General features: G+C 43.5%; 1 protein-coding gene across 1 annotated transcript in view; it reads left to right on the top strand.

Annotated features, from left to right (window-relative positions):
* MATN2 (matrilin 2) overlaps window positions 1–25,547 on the top strand; it is a 146,191-nt gene that overhangs the window by 93,187 nt on the left and 27,457 nt on the right. The window contains exons 6-9 of the mRNA XM_004090737.3: window positions 11,811–11,933; window positions 20,818–20,940; window positions 24,265–24,387; window positions 24,639–24,761. Coding sequence (XP_004090785.2) covers window positions 11,811–11,933; window positions 20,818–20,940; window positions 24,265–24,387; window positions 24,639–24,761 — 492 coding nt within the window. The remainder of the gene's footprint in view (window positions 1–11,810; window positions 11,934–20,817; window positions 20,941–24,264; window positions 24,388–24,638; window positions 24,762–25,547) is intronic.

Raw genomic sequence — 25,547 nt, 5'->3', positions numbered from 1 at the left:
TTCAAAAAAGCACTACCTTTATATCAATTTCTTACCCTAGAGCAGCCCATCCAAATCTAGAAGGGAGAAAGGTGGAAACACACAGGTACCATCAGTTTGCAAAATGTTAGCAAGACTTTCCTTTTTCTGATATTGTTATAAAACATACATAATAGAAAATTTACCACTGTACCCATTCAGTGGCATTAAATACATTCACATTGTGAAAAACGCATATCCTAGCCTGTCTCCTTCCTGCCTCTCCAGACCACACCCCCTGGCTAGGGTCACCTGATTTCCACCCAGCTGTAACTATCCTCACCATCCATCTCCAGAACTTTTCATCATCCCAAACTGAAACGCTGTACCCATTGAACAATAGCTCCCCATTGCCTGCCCTGTCAACCACCATTCTACTTTCTGTCTGTGAATTTCACCACTCTCGGTATTTCATGTAAGTGGGATTATACGGTATTTGTCCTTTGCTGTCTAACATATTTCACTTAGCATAATGTCCTCAAGGTTTATCTGTGTTGTAGTATATATCAGAATTTCCTTCCTTTTTAAGACTGCATAATTTTCAATTATATGTATATACCCCATTTTGTTTATTCATCTGTTGATGGACATTTGGGCTACTTCCACCTTTTGCCTATTGTGAATAATGCTACTATAAACATGAGTGTTCGAGTCCTTGCTTTCAGTTCTTCTGGGTTTTTATACCCAGAAGTGGAATTGCTGGTCCTATGGTAGCAAGACTTTTTGAGACCTAGACTGAAACCCTTATTCTTGAGCCAAGCATGAGAAAGAACACTCTCAGATATCCAGGGTCTTTTCACCAGAAAGATCTATAGAGGACTTCAGTCTGCTGGACAGGGATTCATGTCTTTGGTAGCAAGGAGACTGTGGGCTTTGAGTCTAATGCTTAATCATCTAATGCCTGTAATGATGAATAAAGGCAATTGTGGACACCATCTTTTGCATGTTGCCATTTATTATTTTCATGCTTGGAGGTCATTACACTCATTGTTTTTCAGTCTCCAGTAATAACTTGGTTGACATTTCCATCCTTATTTTTCAAGTAAGAATAAGCTTTGCACAGAGTAAGGCACTGAATGAATATTTTTGTGTTTGCACTAAAAACAAAACACAGAAGGAAGTAAACTTTTTAAAGTAGAGATGGGGTCTGCTATGTTGCTCAGGTTGGACTAGACCTCCTGACCTCAAGTGATTCTCCCAGCTTGGCCTCCCAAAGTGCTGAGATTATAGGATGAGCCACCGTTCCTGACCGGAAATAATTTTATACTGAGTCAGCAGTAGAAGAACTACAAAGTATTGGTTGTCAGGTTTCTTGGCCAGGGCATAGTTAACATACTGAGTGCCACTACCTTCCTACAGCCTGTAATATGCCACTTTTGTGACTCCCTATGTGCATAAATCAAACACTTTCAGCTGGAAGAGGCTTTAAAGTTCAACCTAGTTCTTGCCCAACTATCCATCCTACAATACTCTCACTGTGCCGTCATCCAACCCGCATTTGAATACCCCCACTGACAGGATATTCACTATACCCCATGGTAGTTCATTCCACTTTGTATAGCTCTGACTCTTAGAAAGTGATTCCCTAGATTGAGCTGATATCTATTTCCTTGCTCTTAGAAATGAACAAAACAAATCTGGCTACTTGCATTCTTTGTGGCCACTAAGAATGAGTCATATCAGAGTAACTTTATTTCATTTAGTAGACTAGCCAGGCATGGAAAATGTAGTAGTGGCCCATCTAAACTTTAATAGGCATTTGACCAATTTGTGTGTGGAGAAATTTGTGCTCAATGAATGATTGGTTGGGTTTGTAACTGGCCGAATGTCTGTAACCACAGGATGCTAATTGTTGAACTGAGATCCTCCTAGAAGGAGGTTTTGAAACAGCTTGCTGGGAAGAAGCCTTATGGAGGGATGAGAGCTGTCTTCCATTCATAGTATCCCCCATGTGGCTTCTTGGTGTGCCATGTGTATGTATCTAAACCCTCAAAAACACACTCCAGTAAGAGTAATACCAATAACCCTTTATTCATTCCACAAATATTTGTTGAGTATCTACTATGTGTCAGATATGATTGTAGACACTGGGCATGCAGTAATAAATTAAACAGACCAAAAAAAACCCCACCAGTATCTGTCCTTGTGGAGCCTACATTCTATTGGAGCAGGATAAGAGAATACTACAGGTTTCAACCACAAAGTAATGCTAGTCTTTGATTAAAGATTTGAAGGCAGTGAGAGAGGGAGGAAACCTTTGAGACAGAGGTAGAAATGAAATTCTATGAAATAAAATGATCTGTGATACTATCACACAGCACCAGTACAAAATGGATATGTTTTAGTCCATTTGTGTTGCTATAAAGGAACACCTGAGACTGGGTAATTTATAAAGAAAATAAGGTTTATTTGGCTCATGATTCTGCTGGCGGGAAGATTGGGCATCTAGTGAAAGCCTAAGGCTGCTTCCACTCACAGCGGGAGGTGATGTGGAGCCCACGTGTGCAGAGATCACATGGTGAGAGAGGAAGCAAGAGAGAAAGGATGGGGAGGTGCCAGGCTCTTTTTAACAACCAGCTGTCATGAGAACTAACAGAGCAAATGTACTCATTACTGTGAGGTCAGCACCAAGCTATTCATTAGGGATTCCCCACCATGACCCAAACACCTCCCATTAAGCCCCACCTCCAACACTGGGGATTAAATTTTAACATGAAGTTTATGGGAACAAACATCCAAACTATAGCAGATATGCACACCTGAAGCTATATATATATTGTTTTCAGCAATGTTCCCTGATTATGTTCTTCCCACATTGTTCTTTTTTGTACATTATTTGGGCTGTTTTCCATGGCAATTAGTTTCACAAAGTACAAATGTGTACATTTATTTTTAGTACTTTTTCTGATTACAAAAGTAATACAGGTTCATTGAGGGAAACTGGTTCCTATAGAAGTGAAATTCTATGAGATAAAATGATCTGTGATACTATCACCCAGAGAAAACCACTGTTTTTGTGTTGTGTTTTGTTTTGCTTTTTGAGACGGGATGCTCACCATGTTGCCCAGGCTGGTCTTGATCTCCTGAGCTCAAGCAGTCGTTCTGTCTTGGTCTCCCAAGTGTTGAGATTATGGGCGCACACTACTGCACCTAGCTGATAAACCAATTGTTTATGCCAATTTGGAACATTTCTCTCCAGTCTTTTTTTAATGTATGTGTATGGATTTATTTTTATAGAGTTGAGATCATGCAGTATAACAATAAATCATAAGCATTTTGACATGTCACTTAAACGTTATCAAAAACATTTTAATGTCTGTGTAAAATTATATTATATGTATATGTCAGAATGTGTTCAGGTTTTTTTGGCTGCTCAAATAATATTGTGATAAACATTCTTATGCTTGAATCTTTTTTTCTGATCATTTTCTTAGGAACACAACAAAAAAGGAAATTTATTGAGTCAAAGGCAATTAACATTTTTAAGGCTTTGATACATATTCAAAATTATTTTCCAAAAACATTTATACTCTACCATCAGTGTTTAAGGGGGCAATTTTTATTTTTAAGTTAAATTAAATTATTTATGATTTCAATAGGTTTTTGGGGAACAGGTGGTGTTTGGTTACATGGACAAGTTCTTTAGTGGTGATTCTGAGATTTTGGTGCAACCATCACCTGAGCAGGATACATAGTACCCAGTGTGTAGTCTTTTATCCCTCACCACCCTCCCACCCCAAGTCCATTGTATCTTTCTTATGCCTTTGCATCCTCATAGCTTAGCTCCCATTTAAAAGTGAGAAGTGGGATATTTGGTTTTCCATTCCTGAGTTACTTCACTTAGAATAATGGTCTCCAACTCCATCTAGGTTGCTGCAAATGCCATTCTTTTGTTCCTTTTTATGGCTGAGTAGTATTCCATGGTGTATATAGACACTGTATTTTCTTTATCCACTTGTTGATTGATGGGCATTGGGGCTGGTTCCATGTTTTTGCAATTGAAAATTGTATTGCTGTAAACATGTGTGTGCAAGTATCTTTTTCATATAATGACTTAATTTCCCATGGGTAGATACTCAGTAGTGGGATTGCTGGATCAAATGGTAGATCTACTTTTAGTTTTAGTTTTTTTTTTTTTTTTTTTTTTTTTTTTTTTTTTTTTTGAGACGGAGTCTCTCTCTGTCACCCAGGCTGGAGTGCAGTGGTGTGATCTCGGCTCACTGCAAGCTCCATCTCCAGGGTTCACACCATTCTCCTGCCTCAGCCTCCCGAGTAGCTGGGACTACAGGCGCCCGCCACCACACCCGGCTAATTTTTTTTTTTTTTTGTATTTTTAGTAGAGACAGGGTTTCATCGTGTTAGCCAGGATGGTCTCGATCTCCTGACCTTGTGATCCACCTGCCTCAGCCTCTCAAAGTGCTGAGATTACAGGCGTGAGCCACCGCGCCCGGCCTACTTTTAGTTCTTTAAGGAATCTCTACATTGCTTTCCACAGTCGTTGTACTAGTTTACATTCCCACCAGCAGTGTGAAAGGAATTTGTCCATTTCATCTTAACACATGGACATATGATAGGGAACAACACACACCAGGGCCTGTAGCAAGGAGCGGGGAGAGGGAAAGCATCCGAAAGAATAGCTAATGGATGCTGGGCTTAATACCTGGGTGATGCGCTAATCTGTGCAGCAAACCAACATGGCACACATTTACCTAACAAACCTGCACATCCTGCATATATACCCTAGAACTTAAAATAAAAGTTGAAGGAAAAAAAAGTGTTTCTTAAGGGGGCAATTCTTAAAAATTTTGCTGATTTTCTAGGAGAAAATTTCTTCTTCTTGCTTTTTTATTATGTCTTTAATACCTGTTCTTCATAAAATCATCCAATTATATATACCTAATTTATGAATGTATGTTTATTCATTATTTGATTAATGAATATTTTCCAATATAAGTGATTGTAAGGGACTCTTACAAATTTCATGAAGCAAGGGACTGTGCCTCTTTGTTCAACGCTGATCCTAGTGCCTGCCCCATGGTAAATGCTCAGAGAATATTTACTGAATGAATGAACAGGGAAGTTAACATGTCTTCATATATTAGACATTCAAGAGAGAGGGAATGATAAAGATCTGAGCTAAAATAAAGGGAATAGAAGACATAAATCAATAGAGAAAATTGGTAAAAAACCAAAATGTGGTTTTTTTTAGAAGATTAATAAAATTGATAAATGTCTAACCAGACTAGTCAAGGAAGAAAAAAGAGAGAAGACACAAATTACTAACATCAGGAATGAGAAAGTGGACATCAATACATATCCTATAAACTTTGAAGGATAATACAGGCCAAGCATGGTGGATCATTCCTGTAATCTGAACACTGTGGGAGGCCAAAGCAGAAGGATCGCTTGAGGTAAGGAGTTAAAGACCAGCCTGGGCAACATATAGCCCATCTCCACCAAAAAAAAAAAAAAAATACACACACACACACACACACACACACGTATACACACATACATATATATATATATATATATATATATACACACAGAAAAACCATAAACAAGTTTATGCCAATAACTTTGACAACTTAGATGAAATGGACAAATTCCTTGAAAGACACAAACTACTAAAGTTTACCCAAGAATAAATAGAGGCTGGGCATGGTGGCTCATACCTGTAATCCCAGAACTTTGGGAGGCTTAGGTGGGAGGATTGCTTGAGGCCAGGAGTTCTAGATCAGCCTGAGTAACATAGCAAGACCCCATCTCTACAAAAAATAAATTAACTGGGCATGGTGGCGAGTGCCTGTAGTCCCAGCTACTCGAAAGGCTGAGGCAGGAGGGTTGCTTGAGCCCAGGAGGTTGAGGCTTCAGTAAGCCATGATCACACCACTGCACTCCAGCCTGGGCAACAGAGTGAGACCCTGTCCCCCCACTGACCAAAAACAAAAGAATATAGTCTGAATAGATCTCTATCTATTAAAAGAAATGGAATTTGCACTTTAAAACCTTCCCACAGAGAAGATTTCAAGCCTAGTTGGCTTAACTGGTGAATTCTACCAAAAATTTGAAGAAAAGCTAATACTAATTCTACACAAATTATTCCAAAAAAATGAAGAAGAAAGAACAATTTTCAACTCATCCTATGAGGCTATCATTACCCTGATACCCAAACCAGAAAAGAAAGACATAAAAAAAGAAAACTATACACAAACATTTCTCATGAAATACCTGCAAAAGTTATTTAAACAGTTTCTAGCAATCAAATTTAACAATATATTAAAAAGTACAATACATCATGACCAAGTGGGATTTATTCCAGGAATTCAAAGTTGGCTTAACATTCAAAACTCAATCAATGTAATTCATAATATTAACATACTAAAAAGTCAAAACCATATGAGCCATCTCAATAGATGCAGAAAAAGCGTTGGATAAGATCTGACATTCATTTTTTCTTTAAATAAACTTTCAGCACAGTAGGAATGAAGGTGGCCAGGCGCGGTGGCTTACGCCTGTAATCTCAGCACTTTGGGAGGCCGAGGCGAGTGGATCATGAGGTCAGGAGATCGAGACCATCCTGGCTAACACGGTGAAACTCTGTCTCTACTAAAAATACAAAAAATTAGCTGGGTGTGGTGGCAGGTGCCTGTAGTCCCAGCTACTTGGGAGGCTGAGGCAGGAGAATGGCGTGAACCTGGGAGTTGGAGCTTGCAGTGAGCCAAGGTTGCACCACTGCACTCCAGCCTGGGCAACAGAGCAAGACTCCATCTCAAAAAAAAAAAAAAAAAAAACGGAATGAAGGTAACTGCCTCAATCTGATAAAGTGCATCAGTGAAAAAACCATCAGCTAACATCATACTTAATAGTGAAAGACAGTGCTTTCTTTATCAGATCAGGAATAAAACAGAATGTCCACTCACATCACTTCTATTTAATATTGTACTGGAAGTTCTAGCCAGTGCAATAAGACAGAGAAAGATAAATAAATGGTACCTAGATTGTAAAAAAAAACACCATCTTTATTAACAGATAACATGGTCACCTGTGTAGAAAATCCAATGGAATCTCCAAAAAGCTACTAGAACTATTAATAGCAAGTGAATTTATCAAGGTTGCAGGACACAAGATCAATATACAAAAATAAGTTAGTTTTATATACTTACAATGGACAATCAAAATATGAAATGTAAAAAATACCTTTTCAGGCTGGGCACGGTGGCTCATGCTTGTAATCCTAGCACAATGGGAGACCAAAGCAGGTGGATCACTTGAGTTCAGGAGTTTGAGACAAGCCTGGCCAACATGGTTAAAGCTTGTCTCTACTAAAAATAGGAACATTAGCCAGGCATGGTGGCAGGTGCCTGTAATCCCAGCTACTTGGGAAGCTGAGTTAGGGAAATTGCTTGAACCCAGGAGGCAGAGGTTTCAGTGAGCTGAGATTGCACCACTGCATTCCAGCCTGGGTGACAGAGCAAGCCTCTGTCAAAAAAAAAAAAAAAAAAAAGACAAGCCACTCAATAAAAATGGGAAAAATATTTGGATAGACACTTCACCAAAGAATATATGGAGATGGCAAAGAAGCATATGAAAATATATTCAACAACATTAGTCATTAGGTAAATACAAAGTGAAATCATATTGAGATAATCATACCCACTAGAATGACTAAAATTACGAAGTGTTGATGAGGATACGGAGCAACTGGAACTCTCATAAATTGCTGGTGGGAATGTTTAAGCAGTTAAGCATACATGTCCCATATGACTCAGCCATTATGAAAGAGGAATGAAAGCATATGTCCACACAAAAACTTGTGCATTAATGTTCATAGCTGCTTTATTTGTGATAGCCCCAAACTGGAAACAGCTAACCAGCCCTTCAGCAAGTGAATGGATAAACAAATTGTGGTATAATCACATAGTGAAATACTACTCTGCAATAAAAAGGAACAAACTATTGACACACATATGAATATGGATGAATCTCAAAATAATTATGCTGAATGAAAGAAACCAGACAAAAAAGAATACATACTATATGATTACATTTATTTAAAATTCCTTGGGGAGATAAAAAAAGAAGATAGAAAATAAAATTCTAGAAAATGCAAACTGATTTATCTGGATAGAAGGTAAATGGTTATTTGGGACTGGAGAGAGTGGGGAAGAATGAATCAGCAGGAGACAGGAGGAAAGTTTTGAGAGTAATGCATATGCTCATTATTTTCATTGTGGTGATGGTTTCATGGCAGGATACATATGCAAAATGCATCAGATTGTTTTCCTTGAGTATGTGCAGTTTGGTTTTTGTCAATTATACCTCAAAAAAACTAAAAACAAGTAGAAGAGACTGTATTATTCCAAAAGTTCTATGTCATAAAACACAAAGAGAGGCTGTGGAAATGTTCTGGCCCATCACTATCCTATGGGACGCTCTGGTTGATGGAAATTCTCTGTTTGCATCGTACAATACAGTAGTCGGGAGACACATGTGGCCACTGAGCACTTGAAATACAGCCAGTGCAACCCAGTGACTGAATTTTTGTTTCGTTTTGTTTTGTTTGTTAGAGACAGGCTCTTGCTTTGTTGCCCAGGCTGGAGTGCAGTGGTACAGTCATAGCTCATAGCTCACTGCAAACACCAACTCCTGGGCTCATGAGATCTTCTGGCCTCAGCCTCCCTAGTAGCTGGGACTACAGGCAGGTGCCACCATGCTCAGATAACTTAAAAAAATTCTTTTTCTGCTGGGCACAGTGGCTCATGCCTGTAATCCTAGCACTTTAGGAGGCCGAGGTGGGTGGATTGCCTGAGTTCAGGAGTTCGAGAACAGCCTGGGCAACATGGTGAAACCCCGTCTCTACTAAATTACAAAAAATTAGCTGGGCATGGTGGCGTGTGCCTATAGTTCCAGCTACTCGGGAGGCTGAGGCAGGAGAATTGCTTGAACCCGGGAGGCAGAGATTGCAGTGAGCTGAAATCGTGCCACTGCACTCCACCCTGGGCAGCAGAGCAAGACTCCGTCTCAAAAAAAAAAAAATTCTTTTTTTAGAAATGGGGTCTTGCTATGTTTCTCAGACTGGTCTCAAATTTCTGGGTTCAAGCAATCCTCCAGCCTCAGCTTCACAAAGCATTGGGATTACAAGCGTGAGCCACCACCCCTGGCTGAATTTTTATTGTTATTTAATTTTAATCAATTTTAATTTAAATAGGCATATTAGGCAGCATGGTTCTAGATTAAGGGAGACTAAGCAGATATGAAAACGAAATACAATCTCTGACCCTAGACTAGATCCTGTACTGGAAGGTGAAAAATGCTATGAAGAACATAATTAAGTCAGCTGACAAGATTAGAATATGGATGGTAGATTAAATATAAGTATTGTATCAATGTAAACTTATGAAATTTATAACCATACTGCAGTTATATAAGAGAATATCCCTCCTCTTAGGAAACACAGACTGTTTTTAAGGGAAAGGACCAGAATGTATGTAATGTACCCTCACATAGGTCAGAGAGATGACCAAGTAATCACAGGAATGGGGTAAAATGTTAACAAAGGTGAATCTGGGTAAAGAGTATATAAGTGTTTCTTGTACTATTTTTATGTTTGTAACTTTTTGTAAGCTTGAAATTGTTTTCAAAGAAAAAGATTTTTTTAATGCCTTTATATATGACTATGGTATTACAATTATATTGTTTATAAAGAATCCCAGTGTTTTAAAGCTACATTATGAAGCATTTATGGACAAAATAATACAATGTCTGGGCCAGGTGTGGTGGCTCACTCCTGTAATCCCAGCACTTTGGAAGGCCGAGGTGGGTGGATCACGAGATCAGGAGTTCAAGACCAGCCTGGCCAAGATGGTGAAACCCCATCTCCACTAAAAATACAAAAATTAGCAAGGCATGGTGGCAGGCACCTGTAATCCCAACTACTTGGGAGGCTGAGGCAGGAGGATTGCATGAACCAGGCGGCAGAGGTTGCAGTGAGCCAAGATTGCGCCACTGCACTCCAGTCTGGGTGTTAGAGTGAGACTCCATCTCAAAAAAAAAAAAAAAAAAAAAATTAGGCATGGTGGCATGCACTGGTAATTCCGGCTACTCAGGAGGCTGAAGCAGGAGAATTGCTTGAACCTGGGAGGTGGAGGTTGCAGTGAGCCTAGATTGTGACATTGCACTTCAGCCTGGGTGATGGAGCGAGACTCTGTCTCGAAACAAACAAAAATAATAACAATAATAATAACAATACAATGTCTGGGGTTTGCTTCAAAGTAATGTGGGATCTTACTATAGAGAGTGGGGACATAGCTGAAAGCCAAGCAGCCATAGATTGATTTTCCTGAAGCTGGGTGATATGTACATGGATTTATTATACTACTCAGTCCATTTTTGAAATTGGACATTATTGTATATTTTGCTCAACATTTCCATAAGTTTAAATTGGGAAAAATTGGCATCTTACTCAACATTTTTTCCTTTCAATAATATTGTATGTCTTTCCCTTACTCAGTTTGTTTCCTCTGGTGTGGATTGGGAACTCTCATTTATACCAAATTATTTGTTAGGAAGATTATTTATGCAGTTCAAATGTCCCTTAAAGTAATAAAAACCCTCATCAAAACAAAGACTCCTTTTAAGATTCCATCAGTGGTCATTTATTTCAAGCAATTTTAAACAATGTGTCCAAGTTCCACTATGGGAAAATACTTTGCTCAGATTCTGCAATAAAAGTTTCTTTCCATATTTAAAAATACTTATACAAAAAATACAAAAAAAGAAAAATAAAGAACAAAAACAAAAAATAAAAATACACAAGTAAAATTTCATTATGACAAATTTCATGAAATACTTTTAAAAAAAATATTTTGGTTTAAATTAGTGTATTCCTAGAGATCACATTCTCTGTGCATCTTGAGGTAAAGATCCTATTTATGTGCAGCTAAGCCCAGTGAGGTAACCAGGAGGTGTTTTGAACTCAGAGTATTTATGCCTTTCATTCCTAGGCTTTATTTTTCCCAGGATATGATTTTGTGTCTTATTGTTTGGCTCATTGTTTGATGGGTTTAAGTGGTTTGGAGTTTGGCTTTGGGAACGTTTAATTGTTTTAATTGCTTAAATTCGATAAAACACTCAGCTAAACCACTCTCAGCCTACAGTCTGGCAAATACCCCATTTTCATTTTAGTGGCTCTTACATGAACCAAGACAAGGAAAGCACGTTCACAAATTTGTTTGTTGCATAAACGTCTTGTAATATGTCAGGAAGTTTGTCTTTGCCTAGCAGAAGAGTCCAGGTATAATAATAATAATAATAATAGAAGAAGAAGAAGAAGGAAGAAAGAAGAAGAAGAAGAGGAAGAAGAAGAAGAAGAAGAAGAAGAAGAAGAAGAAGAAGAAGAAGAAGAAGAAGAAGAAGAAGAAGAAGAAGAAGAAGAAGAAGAAGAAAAGAAAGAAAGAAAAAAGAAAAGAAAGAGGGAAAGGAGGAGGAAGGGAGGAGGGAAGAGGGAGGAGGGGGAAGGGAAAGAGGAAGGAGAAGGGGGAGGGGGAGGAGGGAGGAGGAAGGAGGAGGAGGGAAGAAGGAGAAGAAGGAAAGAAGGAGAAGAAGTTTCTCTTAGGAGAGGCCATATCTCTAAACATGGAAGTAGCTTTATTGGGAGACCCCTTCATGGTGTGACTTTTTGAGGTGTGGGATTTTACCTGTTTGGGAAAATGAAGACTGGAAATCCCTGGTTTTCCTATGCTAGCTTTATTGATTGGTTTGCCATTCTTGTGATTTTTCCTTCTTGCCAGAGATAAACTACTGTGCCTCATCTAATCACGGATGTCAGCACGAGTGTGTTAACACAGATGATTCCTATTCCTGCCGCTGCCTGAAAGGCTTTACCCTGAATCCAGATAAGAAAACCTGCAGAAGTAAGTTACAGTGAGAGTTGGAGAAGGGCTTTTTCTGCTAAATGCTCCTCTAGTTAGTTTTCCTTTCTGTGCAAATCTTAAGCAAGATGTGCTTGTATTCAGCATTGTGTCTATTAACATTATTCTGCCCTTTATTTTACTTTTTGGCTCACTAGATCCTATTATGTGGATGATTTTTAGATATTGAATGGGTCTGGCCATTAGATTCAATTAGCCAAGTGGACCCAAGCTGCAGCTCCCACCTATGTGAATTGCAGGTGCAGTCTCCCTCCCCCTTATTCCCATAGCATTGGGGTCTTGGAAAAAGAAAAGAATGGGCCCAGAGATGAGAGGTAGAAGGAGCTGGTTTCTTCTAGTCTTACAAGTTAAGACACTTGATGGATGCTAAGAGGGGGGACATTGCAGCTTTATTCCCTTTGATAGGAAAGAAGAAGAAAAATGAGACTTTAGGACATCCCAGCAATATTCAAGGGGTACAGGGTGTCAGTGGGATGATATTGTGGATGTGCTGAGTGCCTCAAATGCCTGTCATCTAGCACATCAAGGGGCATGACTGGGGATCTGAGCACAGGCCCCAGAGGGCACCTGTTTAAGACAAACCATTCCTGAGAGACTGCTGGAATGGACGGCCCACAAGGACAGAGGCGATTATCTTTTTCTCACTGCTGAATTCTGAAAAGCTCAGAGTGCTTGGCACTCATAGATGTGCACAATGTTTGCTCAATGGGAATGAGTAAGTGAATCTTTCTACGATGTATCATCCTGGAGAAATTGAGGGTATTTTTCAATCTTGTTAGAAAGATAGCCTTTTTTAGGCGTGCAAGTTTTGATTTTTTTTTTTTCAGAAAGTCTTTCCCTAGTCAGTCCACACTTATGCACACTGAATTGTTTGGGGTCTGCTGACAATGTCATTCGTAGAAGTCTCTGGAGCTTCCATTGAGGGATGTAATTTTCTGTATGCTCCTTCACCCATTTCTTCCTGATGGTGTGTACAGCAGTGTTCTGCCTGGCAAGACTGCGTTTTCAAAGGTTTCACATCTATCTTTTTTGAAAACCACCATGAGCTGTTTAACTGAATCCAGATGAGTCACATTCTGCTCATAGCACAGATTAACTTTCATACTCATTCTAGCAAGTGTTAAACTGTGTATAGTGGCAGATGGTTGCAAATCCCGGATTTTGAAACGGAGCCTCTCTTATAAAACTATTCCCACTGCCTTGCAAGGGTACAAACCCTGGACACATTCAAGCATTAAATGAAAATTTTAATGGAGAGCATTCAGAATGTGAAAACAATTAGATAAGCTATTTTCCATAAGACCACAAATGCCTGCAATAGGTCAGAGGGCCAACTTTTCTGGTCTGGCCACTCCTCTGTGCTATCTACACCTTTTGCTAGGAGTGGGTGTGTGAGGGACTGGCTGCACCCAGGGGAAATCACTCCCAGGTGGACTCATGTTTGCAGACCCAAAGCTCTTCTGTGGGCGGTGATTAGATCTGGTTCAGCTCAGATGCTCATTGCAGGCTTCCTCATGTGTTACTAATGGAGGGGAAAAGGAAACAAGTTAGGCTTGGGGCCATGGGCGGAGGACATTTTCTTGACGTTCTCCATCTCTTACCAACCATCTGAGTCCCTAAATTTCTGCTAGTCCCTCCACACCCTTCCTGGAGAGGCACTTGGAATAAGAGAAGGTCCAGTGCAATGCAGGCATCATTATCATGGGAAGAAGAAGACTGAGAACGGAAGGGCGAGTAGAGAGGGAGTGACTGTTTGGGAGTGGTCTGAGCGCTACAGATTGGTCCCCAGGTGGGCCTGTTTGCAAGCTAGCTGTGGCCCCGACCAGAGTCCCTAATGCTCATCCATGTATATTCAGTGGGTATAGCACCTCTTTAGCCAGGCTCCCTACTTTTTCATCCAAGAAAAATGAAATTTGTTCCTAAAGGCCAGTGTCCTCATCAGCCCTCGCCCAACGTCCCGCCTCATCGTTACATTTTCCATTGTCTTTGCTGTGAACCCAACCCTGACTCCTGAGGTCAGCCTGCAGGAGCGGCCCCTGACTTCATGCTTGCACTCAGTCTGTTAGGGCAGACAGCTGTTAACGGAAGCGAGTGCTCACTGTCTCTCTGGAGCATTATGTGGATGAGGGAAGCCAAGAAATTGGGTTTAAAAATCTGGAGTCCTTTATTAGAAGCCTGAGGCCTCTTGAGTGATCTGAGCATTACAAATCTGCAGCCCAGGATACAGCCATTTACGTTTAATAGGAGGTTGATGGATGTGGGCAATTTTCAAATCTAATATGGAATCTATTTTTAAAGGAATTCGATGTCATCGAAATTAAACTGGGGGAAGAAAGATCAAGGCAGAATCCTACTGAAGAAAAGACTCTTGGCCGGGATTTGTTCTTGCTCCTCATCTGGGCACAATTTCTCCTCCTGGAGAGTGCTGTCATAAGTTTAAGGCATGAATTATTAAGGCAGTAGTGCAAAGCACAGAAACTGCGACTGCCCTGCATGCCCAGGTAGAGCCCTAGGGCCAAATCAGATGTGGGTTCATCCCCTGTGCTGGGCTCCAGGATCCCTGATTCTGGTACCATGATGAGCGCTCTCAAAAATTGGTGTGAAGCCCACGGGTTCGACTGAGCCAAGAGACGTGAAGTCCAGGCTTGGCAATGTCACTCATATTGGTTATGTGACCCTGAGCAGCTACTTTCTACTTCTCAGGACCTGGATTTCCTAAACTGTAGGAACAGGACTTACTGCCTTAACATCCTGTTGCCTCTCCAGTTTTTTTGAAACTTACTGTCTGTGCACTCAGCTGGTATCAAAACGTACCGCCTGGGGTCACTGATCTTTCATGGTTTCAGTCTTACCTCCTCAGGGCTCCAACTCTTTTCACAAGTTAGCACTCAGAAAGATCGTTTGATTTGTTTTCTGACACTCCTGTCATCTGACCTCACAGAGCTTTAGTGGACACTCCGGGTCTTACCAGATTAAGTTGTGTCCATCCTGACCTGTGGGTACCACGTCAGAGCACCTATCATGGTACCAGATACAGGATGCACTGTAGGTCCTCAATAAATATTTAGTGAATGAATAAGTGAGTGAGTGAATATCTAAGAAGCACACACATGAGGAAATATGACAAAAGGGTGGTGAGAAGGCAAAGAGCCACAGTTAAACCTCTGCTAAAAAGAACCATTTGGAGAAGATTTTTTTTTTTTTTTTTTCAGACAGAATCTCTTTCTATCGCCCAGGCTGGAATGCAGTGGAGCAATCTCAGCTCACTACAACCTCTGTCTCCCAGGCTCAGGTGATTGTCTCACTTTGGCCCCCTGAGTAGCTGGGTCTACAGGTGTGCACCATCATGCCTGACTAGTTTTTGTATTTTTAGTAGAGACGGGGTTTCACCATGTTGTCCAGGCTGGTCTCAAACTCCTGGACTCAAGTGATTCTCCCTCCTCAGTCTCCCAAAGTGCTGGGATTACAGGCATGAGCCACCACTCCCAGCCAAAAAGGGTGGTATTTGAATAGCTGTCTGCCAGATTGCTGGGTGATAACCTCTTTAAGAATCTAAATGTTTTTCAGTTGAATTATCTCATGTGTAAATCATTCTTTAAAAAAAAATCTTGCTTGAAACATTATTTACTAATTTATTTTAATTTTTTAAAAATGTTTTTCTTTTTATATTTTTATTATATGTGCTGCCGAAGCGAGTGCTCCTTTTTATATTTTTAAAATTGATATAACATAGTTCTACATCTTTCTGGTATTTATCTATTTTTTAAATTGACAAAAATTGTATACTTGTATACAATATGTTGTTTTGAAATATGTAAATATAAATTTTTCTTAAAGACAACATTGGCTTTTTTAGTGTGGCAAAATATATATAACATAAAGTGTACCATTTTAACCATTTTTAAGTATCTAGTCCAGTGGTATTAAGCACATTCACATTATTGTGCAACCATCACCACCTTCAATCTCCAGAACTTCTTCATCACCCCAAACTGAAACTCTATACCCATTAAACAGTAATTTCCCAGCTCCTCCTCCTCCATCTCCTGGCAGCCACCAATCTACTTTTTGTCTATAAATTTGACTATTCTAGGTACCTCATATAAGTGGAATCATAAAATATTTGTCCTTTTGTAACCAGCTTATATTGCTTGACATAATATCTTCAAGGTTCATTCAGTTGTAGGACGTGTCAGAATTTCCTTCCTTTTTAAGGCTGAATAATATTCCATTGTATCTATACATCATCCTTTGTACTCATCCTTTCATAGACCCCTGGGTTGCTTCCACCTTTTGGCTTTTGTTGATTAATACAGCTATGAACTTGGGTGTGTATACCCAGAAGTGGAATTGCTAGATCATATGGTTAATTCTATATTTAATTTTTTGAGGAACCACCATGCTGTTTTCCACAGTGGCTGAATGCTGGGTTTTAAAAAGAGACTTGACTAAAGATCATTTCACCTTTCCCTGATGGTGTGATGGAATGATTCCTACAGGCCCCAGACTGCACGCCCTTCATGTTCTGTGTTTGTCTGTCTGTCTGTGGCTGATGTTTTATTGCCAGGCCTGTTTTTCCCCATCGAAGCTCTTGGCTTATTTCCTGACACTCAGTTATGGCCTGCACAGGCGAGGCTGCTGATGAGTTTCAGGTAGATGAATGGAAACTGCACACAGCTAACAATATCCTGCCTCTCCCCACATGGGAGTGAGTTCCAGAGAGAGTGCCAAGGGTCAGTGACACAGCAAGGTGATGTTTCTTCTTCTAGGCCAGCCCTGCATGTTGTGGCCTTCTCTCCATGCACTCTGTCTGCAGCCATTCTGCTCATACTCTGGGCATGAGGCAAGCTCCAGCCACCAGTCACCTGGGAGGGCACATCACAGATTCTTTTTTTTTTTTTTAATTTTAATTTTTTTAAAGGCAGAATCTCACTCTGTCACCCAGGCTGGAGTACAGTGGTGCGATCTTGGCTCACTGCAACCTCCATCTTCTGGATTCTAGCAATCCTCTCACCTCAGCTTCCCAAGTAGCTGGGACTACAGATATGTACCACCATGCCCGGCTAATTTTTGTATTGTTAGTGTAAGCGGGCTTTCACCATGTTGGCCAGGCTGGTCTTGAACTCCTGACCTCAAGTGATCCATCCGCCTCAGCCTTCCAAAGTGCTGGGATTACAAGCATGAGCCACCGTGCCCAGCCAGATCCTTTAACAGACCTTTTGAGGGGTCCCTCAGGTCTGGGTCCCACTCATATTTCCATTTTTACTAGCAGTGGGTCTTGATCAAGTTATTAACCTCGCTAAACCTCAATTCCTCAGCTTTGAAATATGGATAACAGGCCGGGTGCGGTGGCTCACACCTATAATCCCAGCACTTTGGGAGGCTGAGGCAGGCGGATCACAAGGTCAGGAGATCGAGACCAGCCTGGCCAATATGGTGAAACCTCATCTCTATTAAATATATAAAAATTAGCAGGGCATGGTGGCGGGCACCTGTAGTCCCAGCTACTCAGGAGGCTGAGGCAGGAGAATTGCTTGAACCCAGGAGGCAGAAGTTGCAGCGAGCCGAGATCACGCCACTGCGCTCCAGCCTGGGCGACAGAGCAAGACTCCGTCTCAAAAAAAAAAAAAAAAAAAATATGGATAACAATCACACATATCTTGCAGGGTCAAATGAAGTTATGTTTGTAAAGTAGTTGGCACAGCATCTGGCAATTAGCAGGTATTTAAGAAATGGCAGCAGCTATGATGCTATGATTATCATCACTAAAGTTACTATCAGACTGCCACTAATAGTGAGAAAAATAAAGATGGCATGGTCCCTGCTCGTGGAACTCGGTCTAGTAAAAGAAATAGATTTTGAAGCATCACAGATATGAAACATACTACATAAGCATTGTGATGAATGCTATGAAAGAGAGGTCTTGTAGAAAGAACTGACTTCATCTGGGAGGTCGCAAAGGATGACAAAATGACGTTGAGCTGACCGTGAAGGAAGATAGAGGTTAGCCAGTGCAGCAAGGAGCCACTGAGGCAAGAGGGTGATATGTCATATCTTCAAGTGATTTGTGGATGTGAGCTTCGTCAAATAACTTTTGGGCAGATACATGGTAAAAATAAAATCTATTCATTACTTTATGATTTCAGATCATTTCCCGTGTATCAGTTATGGTGCTTTTTGTTCACACAAAACAGGAAATCCAGTTAATGGTGTTTTAAGTCAGAAGGACATTTATTTTTTACCTAACAAGTCCAAAGGTGGTTGGTCCTATGGATGGCTCAGTGACTCAGTGATATTATCAAGAACCCAGACTCTTTCTGTCTTTCTATTCTGGCAAAGCATGTTGCATTTACATTTTCATCCTTGTCACCTCTTGGTTACAAGATGGTTGCTGCAGCTCCCAGCATCATATCCTTACACTACAAGACTCAAAGGCAGGAAGGACAGAGGGCAGAGAAAAGCATTTCTCTTCATACACCTTTGTCTTTTTTTTTTTTTTTTTGAGACAGAGTCTCACTCTGTTGCCCAGGCTGGAGTGCAGTGGCACAATCTCAGCTCACTGCAACCTCTGCCCCCTGGGTTCAAGCGATTCTCGTGCCTTAGCCACCCAAGTAGCTGGGATTGCAGGCACATGCTACCATGCCCAGCTAATTTTGTTTTTTTTTGTTTGTTTGTTTTTAGTAGAGGTCGGGTTTCACCATCTTAGCCAGGCTGATCTTGAACTCCTGGCCTCAAGTGATCTGCCCACCTTGGCCTTCCAAAGTGCTGGGATTACAGGCATGAGCCACTGTACCTGGCCACCTGTGTCTTTTCAGGAAGAAAAATCTTTCTTGAGGGCCCCCAGTAAACTTCTTATGTTTCATTGGTCAGAACTAGGGCATATTCTCACCCCTTGACCAATGACTGACAAAGAACATGGTTGCCACGCTGGCTTAGACCAGCCATGACTCATGCTTGGGGGTCATGGGGTAATGGTTATTGGCAAGACAACCAACAGTGTCTGCCACATCCCCAGAAAAAGAACAATGCTGTGCAGTTAAACTGATCCAGCCCAGCCAATGAGGTCGGTGGTGACCTTTTCCCGCAACACCAGTCTCATAAAGGCTCTCCACAAGCTCATTTTGTGTCCTTTTCCAGTTCTCCGTCTACCCTGGAGCCTGCTATGTGTGGGGTCTTATGGCTTTAGCATTTTCTACCAGGAAAGGAGTTGCTTATTGGCTCCTGGTTATGACAGTTTCCATCTGCTGGCAGAAACACAGCATGGATAGAGTAACGTTACCATAGGACAGAATTGCAGTAGCCTGGGGCAGCATCAGAGATGCGCCTCCTCCAGTCCCATGATATGATGCCAGCGTGATCTCAACAGAGAAAGGAGAAGCATTTGGACCCCCTTCATGAAACTGCCAACTCCTGCCTCCCTAAATAGCTGGATATTTTGCAAGATCACCTTTTGTTTATTCTGCCTCGTGCCATCCAATGTCACTGTCAGATGTCACTGTAGACAGAAGCTCTCCACATGCTTTGAGCCCTAGTGATTGGGTTAACTTGAGAGAGAGATACTGGATTTTCTTAGCTTTTCCATCTTGGAAGGAGGTAGGCTAGGGAGTGTGGCTCTCACCCCAGCTCTCAGCTCTTTGGCCATTGACTCAGTTTAGCTCAGCTCAACTGAGCCTTGGCTTGCTCTTTGGCAATCAAAGACGGAAAATGATGGAGAATCCGCAGGTATGCTTCAGGTGCCAGGCTCTCTTTTAAACAAGCTCCCGGAGAGCAGGAGCTGTTTTCTCTGCGTCCTGTAGCTCACCTGGTTTCCTGAAGATTTAGTGAAGTTTGCCTGCCTTTCCACCTCTACTGCAAAGTCTTCTTCAAGACATAACCCTGGCCTTGTCACCTCCACTGACATTGTCACCTCTAGTCACCTGTTTAGAGCCTTCACTGATCCATCCTGGGGCTTGCAAAGCCTGCACAACCAGCCATGCTCAGGTGGGCCAGCTCCCTCTGCCTCCCAGCCTCATCTCTCTCCTCACGCTCCAGCCATACTCAGCTCCTCACAGCTCCCCAGGCATGCCCCTCGCCCTCATCCCCAGGCATTTGTGTTCACTGTCCCCTCATCCCCAGGCATTTCTGTTCACTGTCCCCTCTTCCCCAGGCATTTCTGTTCACTGTCCCCTCATCCCCAGGCATTTGTGTGTGTTTGCTCTCCCCTCATCCCCAAGCATTTGTGTTCACTGTCCCCTCATCCTCAGGCATTTGTGTTCACTGTCCCCTCATCCCCAGGTATTTGTGTTCACTGACCCCTCATCCCCAGGCATTTGTGTTCACTGTCCCCTCATCCCCGGGCATTTGTGTTCACTCTCCCCTCATCCCCGGGCGTTTGTGTTCACTGTTCCCTCATCCCCAAGCACTTGTGTTTTTTGTCCCCTCACCCTCAGGCGTTTGTGTTTGCTATCCTCGAGTCCTCACGTTCTCCTTCCTGTTGAGCTCCCTTACCTATGGAACTCCTCCTCCTCCTCCCTGGGGCCTCCAGTTGGCCTCATCTCTTCTTGGAAGACCCTCTCACCCCAGGACTCAGTGAGGCCCCTGCTCTGTGCTCTGCATTGTCTTATGGTTGCTTCCTTGTCTGACTCCTCACCAGAGCCTGAACCCCTTGAGGCAGGGCCTCCATCCTAGTCGTCATTAAATCTCCACATCTAGGTCAAGGCCTGGCACTTGGTTGGCAGAAAAACAAATGAATGATCTCTCCCGGCTCAACTCAGCAGGCGGCACTCACCAGCCCCCTCCATGGGGGCTTATGGGAGCCCCGAGAGGCTGCCATCAGCTCTGGGAGAAGCCCAGAGTCTGAAGGAAGGTCTGCCCTGCTTCCCCTCAGGGATCAACTACTGTGCACTGAACAAACCGGGCTGTGAGCACGAGTGCATCAACACGGAGGAGAGCTACTACTGCCGCTGCCGCCGTGGCTACACTCTGGACCCAAATGGCAAAACCTGCAGCCGTGAGTGTACCCTAGGGGTGGGGTACTGATGGAGGGTGGGGTCCACTCACAGGCGCGGGCGGGCTCACTAGCAACCAGTCATTTCTGGAGCCCCCCGGGGTTTCCTGATGGTCTGTCAGGTGTATCCTTCCTTATCCTCGGTTTCATCATCCATAGAATGTGACTATTAATACTATCGGCCTACCCGACTTGGGTTGCAAAGATTAAAAGAATTAATAGGAATAGGCCGGGCACGGTGGCTCACGCCTGTAATCCCAGCACTTTGGGCGGCCAAGGCGGGCGGATTACCTGAGGTCAGGAGTTCAAGACTAGCCTGGCCAACATGGTGAAACCCCGTCTCTACTAAAACTACAAAAAATTAGCTGGGTGTGGTGGCAGTTGCCTGTAATCCCAGCTGCTCAGGAGGCTGAGGCAGGAGAATTGCTTGAACCTGGGAGGCGGAGGTTGCAGTGAGCCGAGATTGTGCCATTGCACTCCAGCCTGGGCAATAAGAGCAAAACTTCATCTCAAAAAAAAAAAAAAAAAAAAAAAAAAGGAATAGGAGTAAAATACTTACGCTAGGCATAAGCACTCAATAAATGTTAAGTAATATTAGTATTTGCTGTTGAGCGCATTTACTAGGTCAGACAAGCCTAATTTCAAATGCAACGTCTCCCACCTACTAGATGTGTGTGACCTTGGGCAAGTTTTTTAACTTCTCCATGCTTTGATTTCCCATCTGACAAAAAGCAAAACTAATAGTTGTATTATTCCAGCAGGGTTTTTATAGGGAGAAATAGAAGCCATTTCAATACGTTAGCCTGGTGCCTGGCACAGGGTAAACTTCCAATCAAGGGGAACAGTTCATATCATGGAGTCTGTGAGAGTGGCCAGTGCCTGGCGCCAGACTGGGACAAGAGGCCGGAGGGGACAGACCTTGGAAAGCAATGGGCTGCAGAGGCTGATCTGAGGGCAGAATCAAGAAACATGGGATTTTCTGAGAAGGCTTGTCTTAATTTTCTTGTGTCAGAGCCACAACAAAGCTCCACTGGGTGATGTAAATATATGGGAACTTGCAGGCTCTGCCAGCTGGGCGGCTCCATGGTTTTTTATGAGGCACCATCTCCATGGGTCCTGGCCAGCAGGGTAGGAGCGCCTGAGTGTAGCAATGGACCCTATGCCCTTGGCATGCGGGAGAGGGGGCCCATCTCCATGACATGGCCTATGCAGAAGGGGCCCTTTATGTGCCTTTCCACTCAGCAAGCCCCACATCTGCTCCCCTTTGGAGATAGAGATAGATTGTGAGTGAGGACAGTGCAGCTGTTGAGCACTGGGCTCCACACTGCCAGCAGGGAAGTTTCCCAGATGAAATAAGAGGTCCAGGGCAGTCCTCAGGAAAGCGTGGCTCCTCTAGTGTCCAGAGAGAACAAAGAGCCTCGGTAAACCCTTTCTAAGGACTGATCTCAGAGGCCAAAGGGCTTTTGAACTGGAAAGTGGTGCCAAAGTCAGTGCCTGCTGTACGTTGCCTCTGCATGTCTCTGAGTCCTTTTGAGAGGCCAGCGGGGAGCGGGTCTCCCATTCATCAGGAGATGCCCTGGTGACCATGGATCTGTGTGTATCCTGCCTGTTTCCCCGAGTGTCAGGTCTGCCAGCTGATGGCCCTGGCAGTTTTCCCAGGGCAGGTGGTCCTGACCTGGCTGAGCCCACGCAGATCATCAGGGACATGGCCTGACTGCCCCTCCCAGCATGCCTCCGGGGGCCAGAAGAGCTCTAAGAACGGACCACAAGAGATCGGGACCCTCCCTTCTCTCTGGGATCTAGTCAACTCTAAGAAAGTAGAAACCAAGCCGTTTCTGTCTCGCAGTCCTTAGAGAAAGCCACAGGCTTCTGCTTTCCCTGAGGAATCAGGGAGCCCAGGCCATAAAGACAGCAAGCACTTCTGAGGCACTCGCTCTGTGCAGGCAATGCCCTGAGCACTTCCCATGCATAAACTCCCTGCATCCTCACAGCCGCCCTACTGGGCACCCACATTCTTGTCCCTATTTAAACAAGGGGAAACTGACACAAAGGGATTAAGTCACTGTCCTGGGGTCCTGTGACTAGCAAATGGCAACACTAGGATGTGAACACAGGCATGTAGCTCCCAAGATCCAGCAAGTGTTCGCAGGAGGTGCATCCACTAGTGGAATGTTCCAGAAGGCACTGGTCCCAGGCTCTGCAGGAGTCAAGAGGCCCACTTGGCAGACCTGCACAAGGCCTCCAGTGTCTGTCCAGTCTCTGGAGGTGCATTTTCTCCATAACGGAAACCTGGGAGGCAGCCTGCAGGGCTGTTAGTGGGAGCTGTTCACCACAGCTGTGTGTTCATTAGCCTTCGGCACTTGCTACCCGGAGGACCAGCTGTGCAGCATTTGGATGCCAGGATAGGCCACACGTGCAGTCCCAGGCTTTGGTTTGTTTTTTTAATCTGGATGTCCTGATGATAGCGGTAAAAAAATAGAAATTGATTTCATTGAGAATGACAACTCTTTTTCATTTTCAATTAGAAATGAAACTATATGACTAATTCTTACTCAGCACTACTTGATAATAATAATGTGTTCATTAAGTGGTTGCTGTATGCTAGCTACTGTTCTGAGCGCTTTACATAATCAACCCCTCTTATTCTCACCCTATTCCTATAAGAAAGCAACCATCAACATCCACATTCACAAGTCAGGAAACGATGGCAAAGAGGCCGTGGGACTGCCCAGCATCCATAGCTAGGAAGTGGCAGAGGTGTGACTTGAGCCCAGGTAGTTTGATGCCAGAACCTGCATTCTAAGCACTACTCTATTAGCTGCGTGGCTTTGACCTTGACCTTTCTGAGCCTCACTTTCCTCTCTGTGAAATGGGAATTGCACCTGCTCTCAGAGGTGCCCTGAGACTGTGGATTCTGTGTGCCATGGCCCTGGCAGAGTGCTGCTGTCATCAACACAGGGACAGCATTTCCCAGCCATTGGGGTTGTATGCTTTACTCTTCAAAGAAAGAAATGGGAAAGAAGGCTGGGCATGGTGTCAGGCACCTGTAACCCCAGCTAGCTACTCCGGAGGCTGGGGCAGGAGAATCGCTTGAATCTAGGAGGTGGAGGTTGCAATGAGCCGAGATCTCGCCACTGCACTCCAGCCTGGGTGAAAAGGGAAAGAAAACCAACAAGCCAGGCTGATTTTCTAGAGGGATCAGCGGTGTGGGGTAGAATGACACCTTCCCTGTGGCTTGTTATGCCTCCAGTTTTGTTTTTGAATCTTGGTTGCTGGTGGGGTATTGCCCCCTCGGCTGCTCTATGCTTTCGTGTGTGTGACATGCAGGAGTGGACCACTGTGCACAGCAGGACCATGGCTGTGAGCAGCTGTGTCTGAACACGGAGGATTCCTTCGTCTGCCAGTGCTCAGAAGGCTTTCTCATCAACGAGGACCTCAAGACCTGCTCCCGTGAGTCCCTCCGCGCTCCTCTCGTAGGGGAAGGTTTGCACCAGGAGTGAAACCTATGTAACTGCAGAGGGCACAGGTCGTGCTTGGGCACCCCTCCCCTGCCCCTTGCTCTGCTCCAGGAGATAGTGGGGATGTCCACTGGGACTGCATGCCTTCGAGGGATGGTGGGCTGAGCATGACGGTCACTTGATCCGATCACCGTCGCCCAGAGGTCTCACTGATAAAAGGCTGCCTTGCTGTTGGTTTTGCAGGGGTGGATTACTGCCTGCTGAGTGACCATGGTTGTGAATACTCCTGCGTCAACATGGACAGATCCTTTGCCTGTCAGTGTCCTGAGGGACACGTGCTCCGCAGTGATGGGAAGACGTGTGCAAGTAAGTGTCTGAAGGACAAGCGGGACCCGCACAGTTGTTCCGTGGGTGTGGGTGTGGGTGCGCTGCCGATGTGTATATGTGCCTGTGTGTCCTGTCTCCAGGCTTTGCTGGGCCCGCATGAATGTGTGTGACAGCATCTCTTAGCCATTGAGCCTTGGTGGCTGCTCCACCCACTCCCCTCTCTGCTCTACCCCCGGCCAGCTAGTATGGCACATGAATAATAAAAATGTGGACCCCTCACTGACTGCTGGCTGCATGCTGGGCACTGTGCTAAGCACACATGCTGTTGCATTCAGGGGACAGATGAGGAAAAACTGTAGCTCAGATTAAGTAAAGAGGCTAAGGTCACCAGCTAGTAAGTGGTGGGTTCAAACTCTGCTGGGTGTGATTCCAAAGTCAGTCCTGGGAGAGGAGGATGCTCCTGAGAAAGGCTTTGCCCTGCTTTCTGATCCCGGTGATCTCACAGCACATGGTGAGGCTGGAAATGATGTGTCCTGGGTACATATTTCCTTGCAGCTGGTCCCAAATCCTGTCTCAATTAAAAAAAAAATGCTCCCAGACCTCCTTCTCTCCTTCACTGAAGAATGCTGGTGTGTTTGTTGCCCTGCAATTCTATTTCGAAGTGGACCAAGATAAAGAATTGAAATATAGTCATTCTGGGAGAAGGGATCAGAAATGAAAGAAAAGGACCACAATTTATCTTCCCCAGCCTGCTGGTCTTTCTGGTTATAGGGCCAAGTTCCCTGACCACTGGTATAATTGTAGGCACAACCTAATTTATCCACC

Source organism: Nomascus leucogenys, chromosome 16 (genome assembly GCF_006542625.1).
Source record: "Nomascus leucogenys isolate Asia chromosome 16, Asia_NLE_v1, whole genome shotgun sequence".
NCBI lineage: Eukaryota > Metazoa > Chordata > Mammalia > Primates > Hylobatidae > Nomascus > Nomascus leucogenys.
This window is presented reverse-complemented; position numbering and strand designations above follow the sequence as displayed.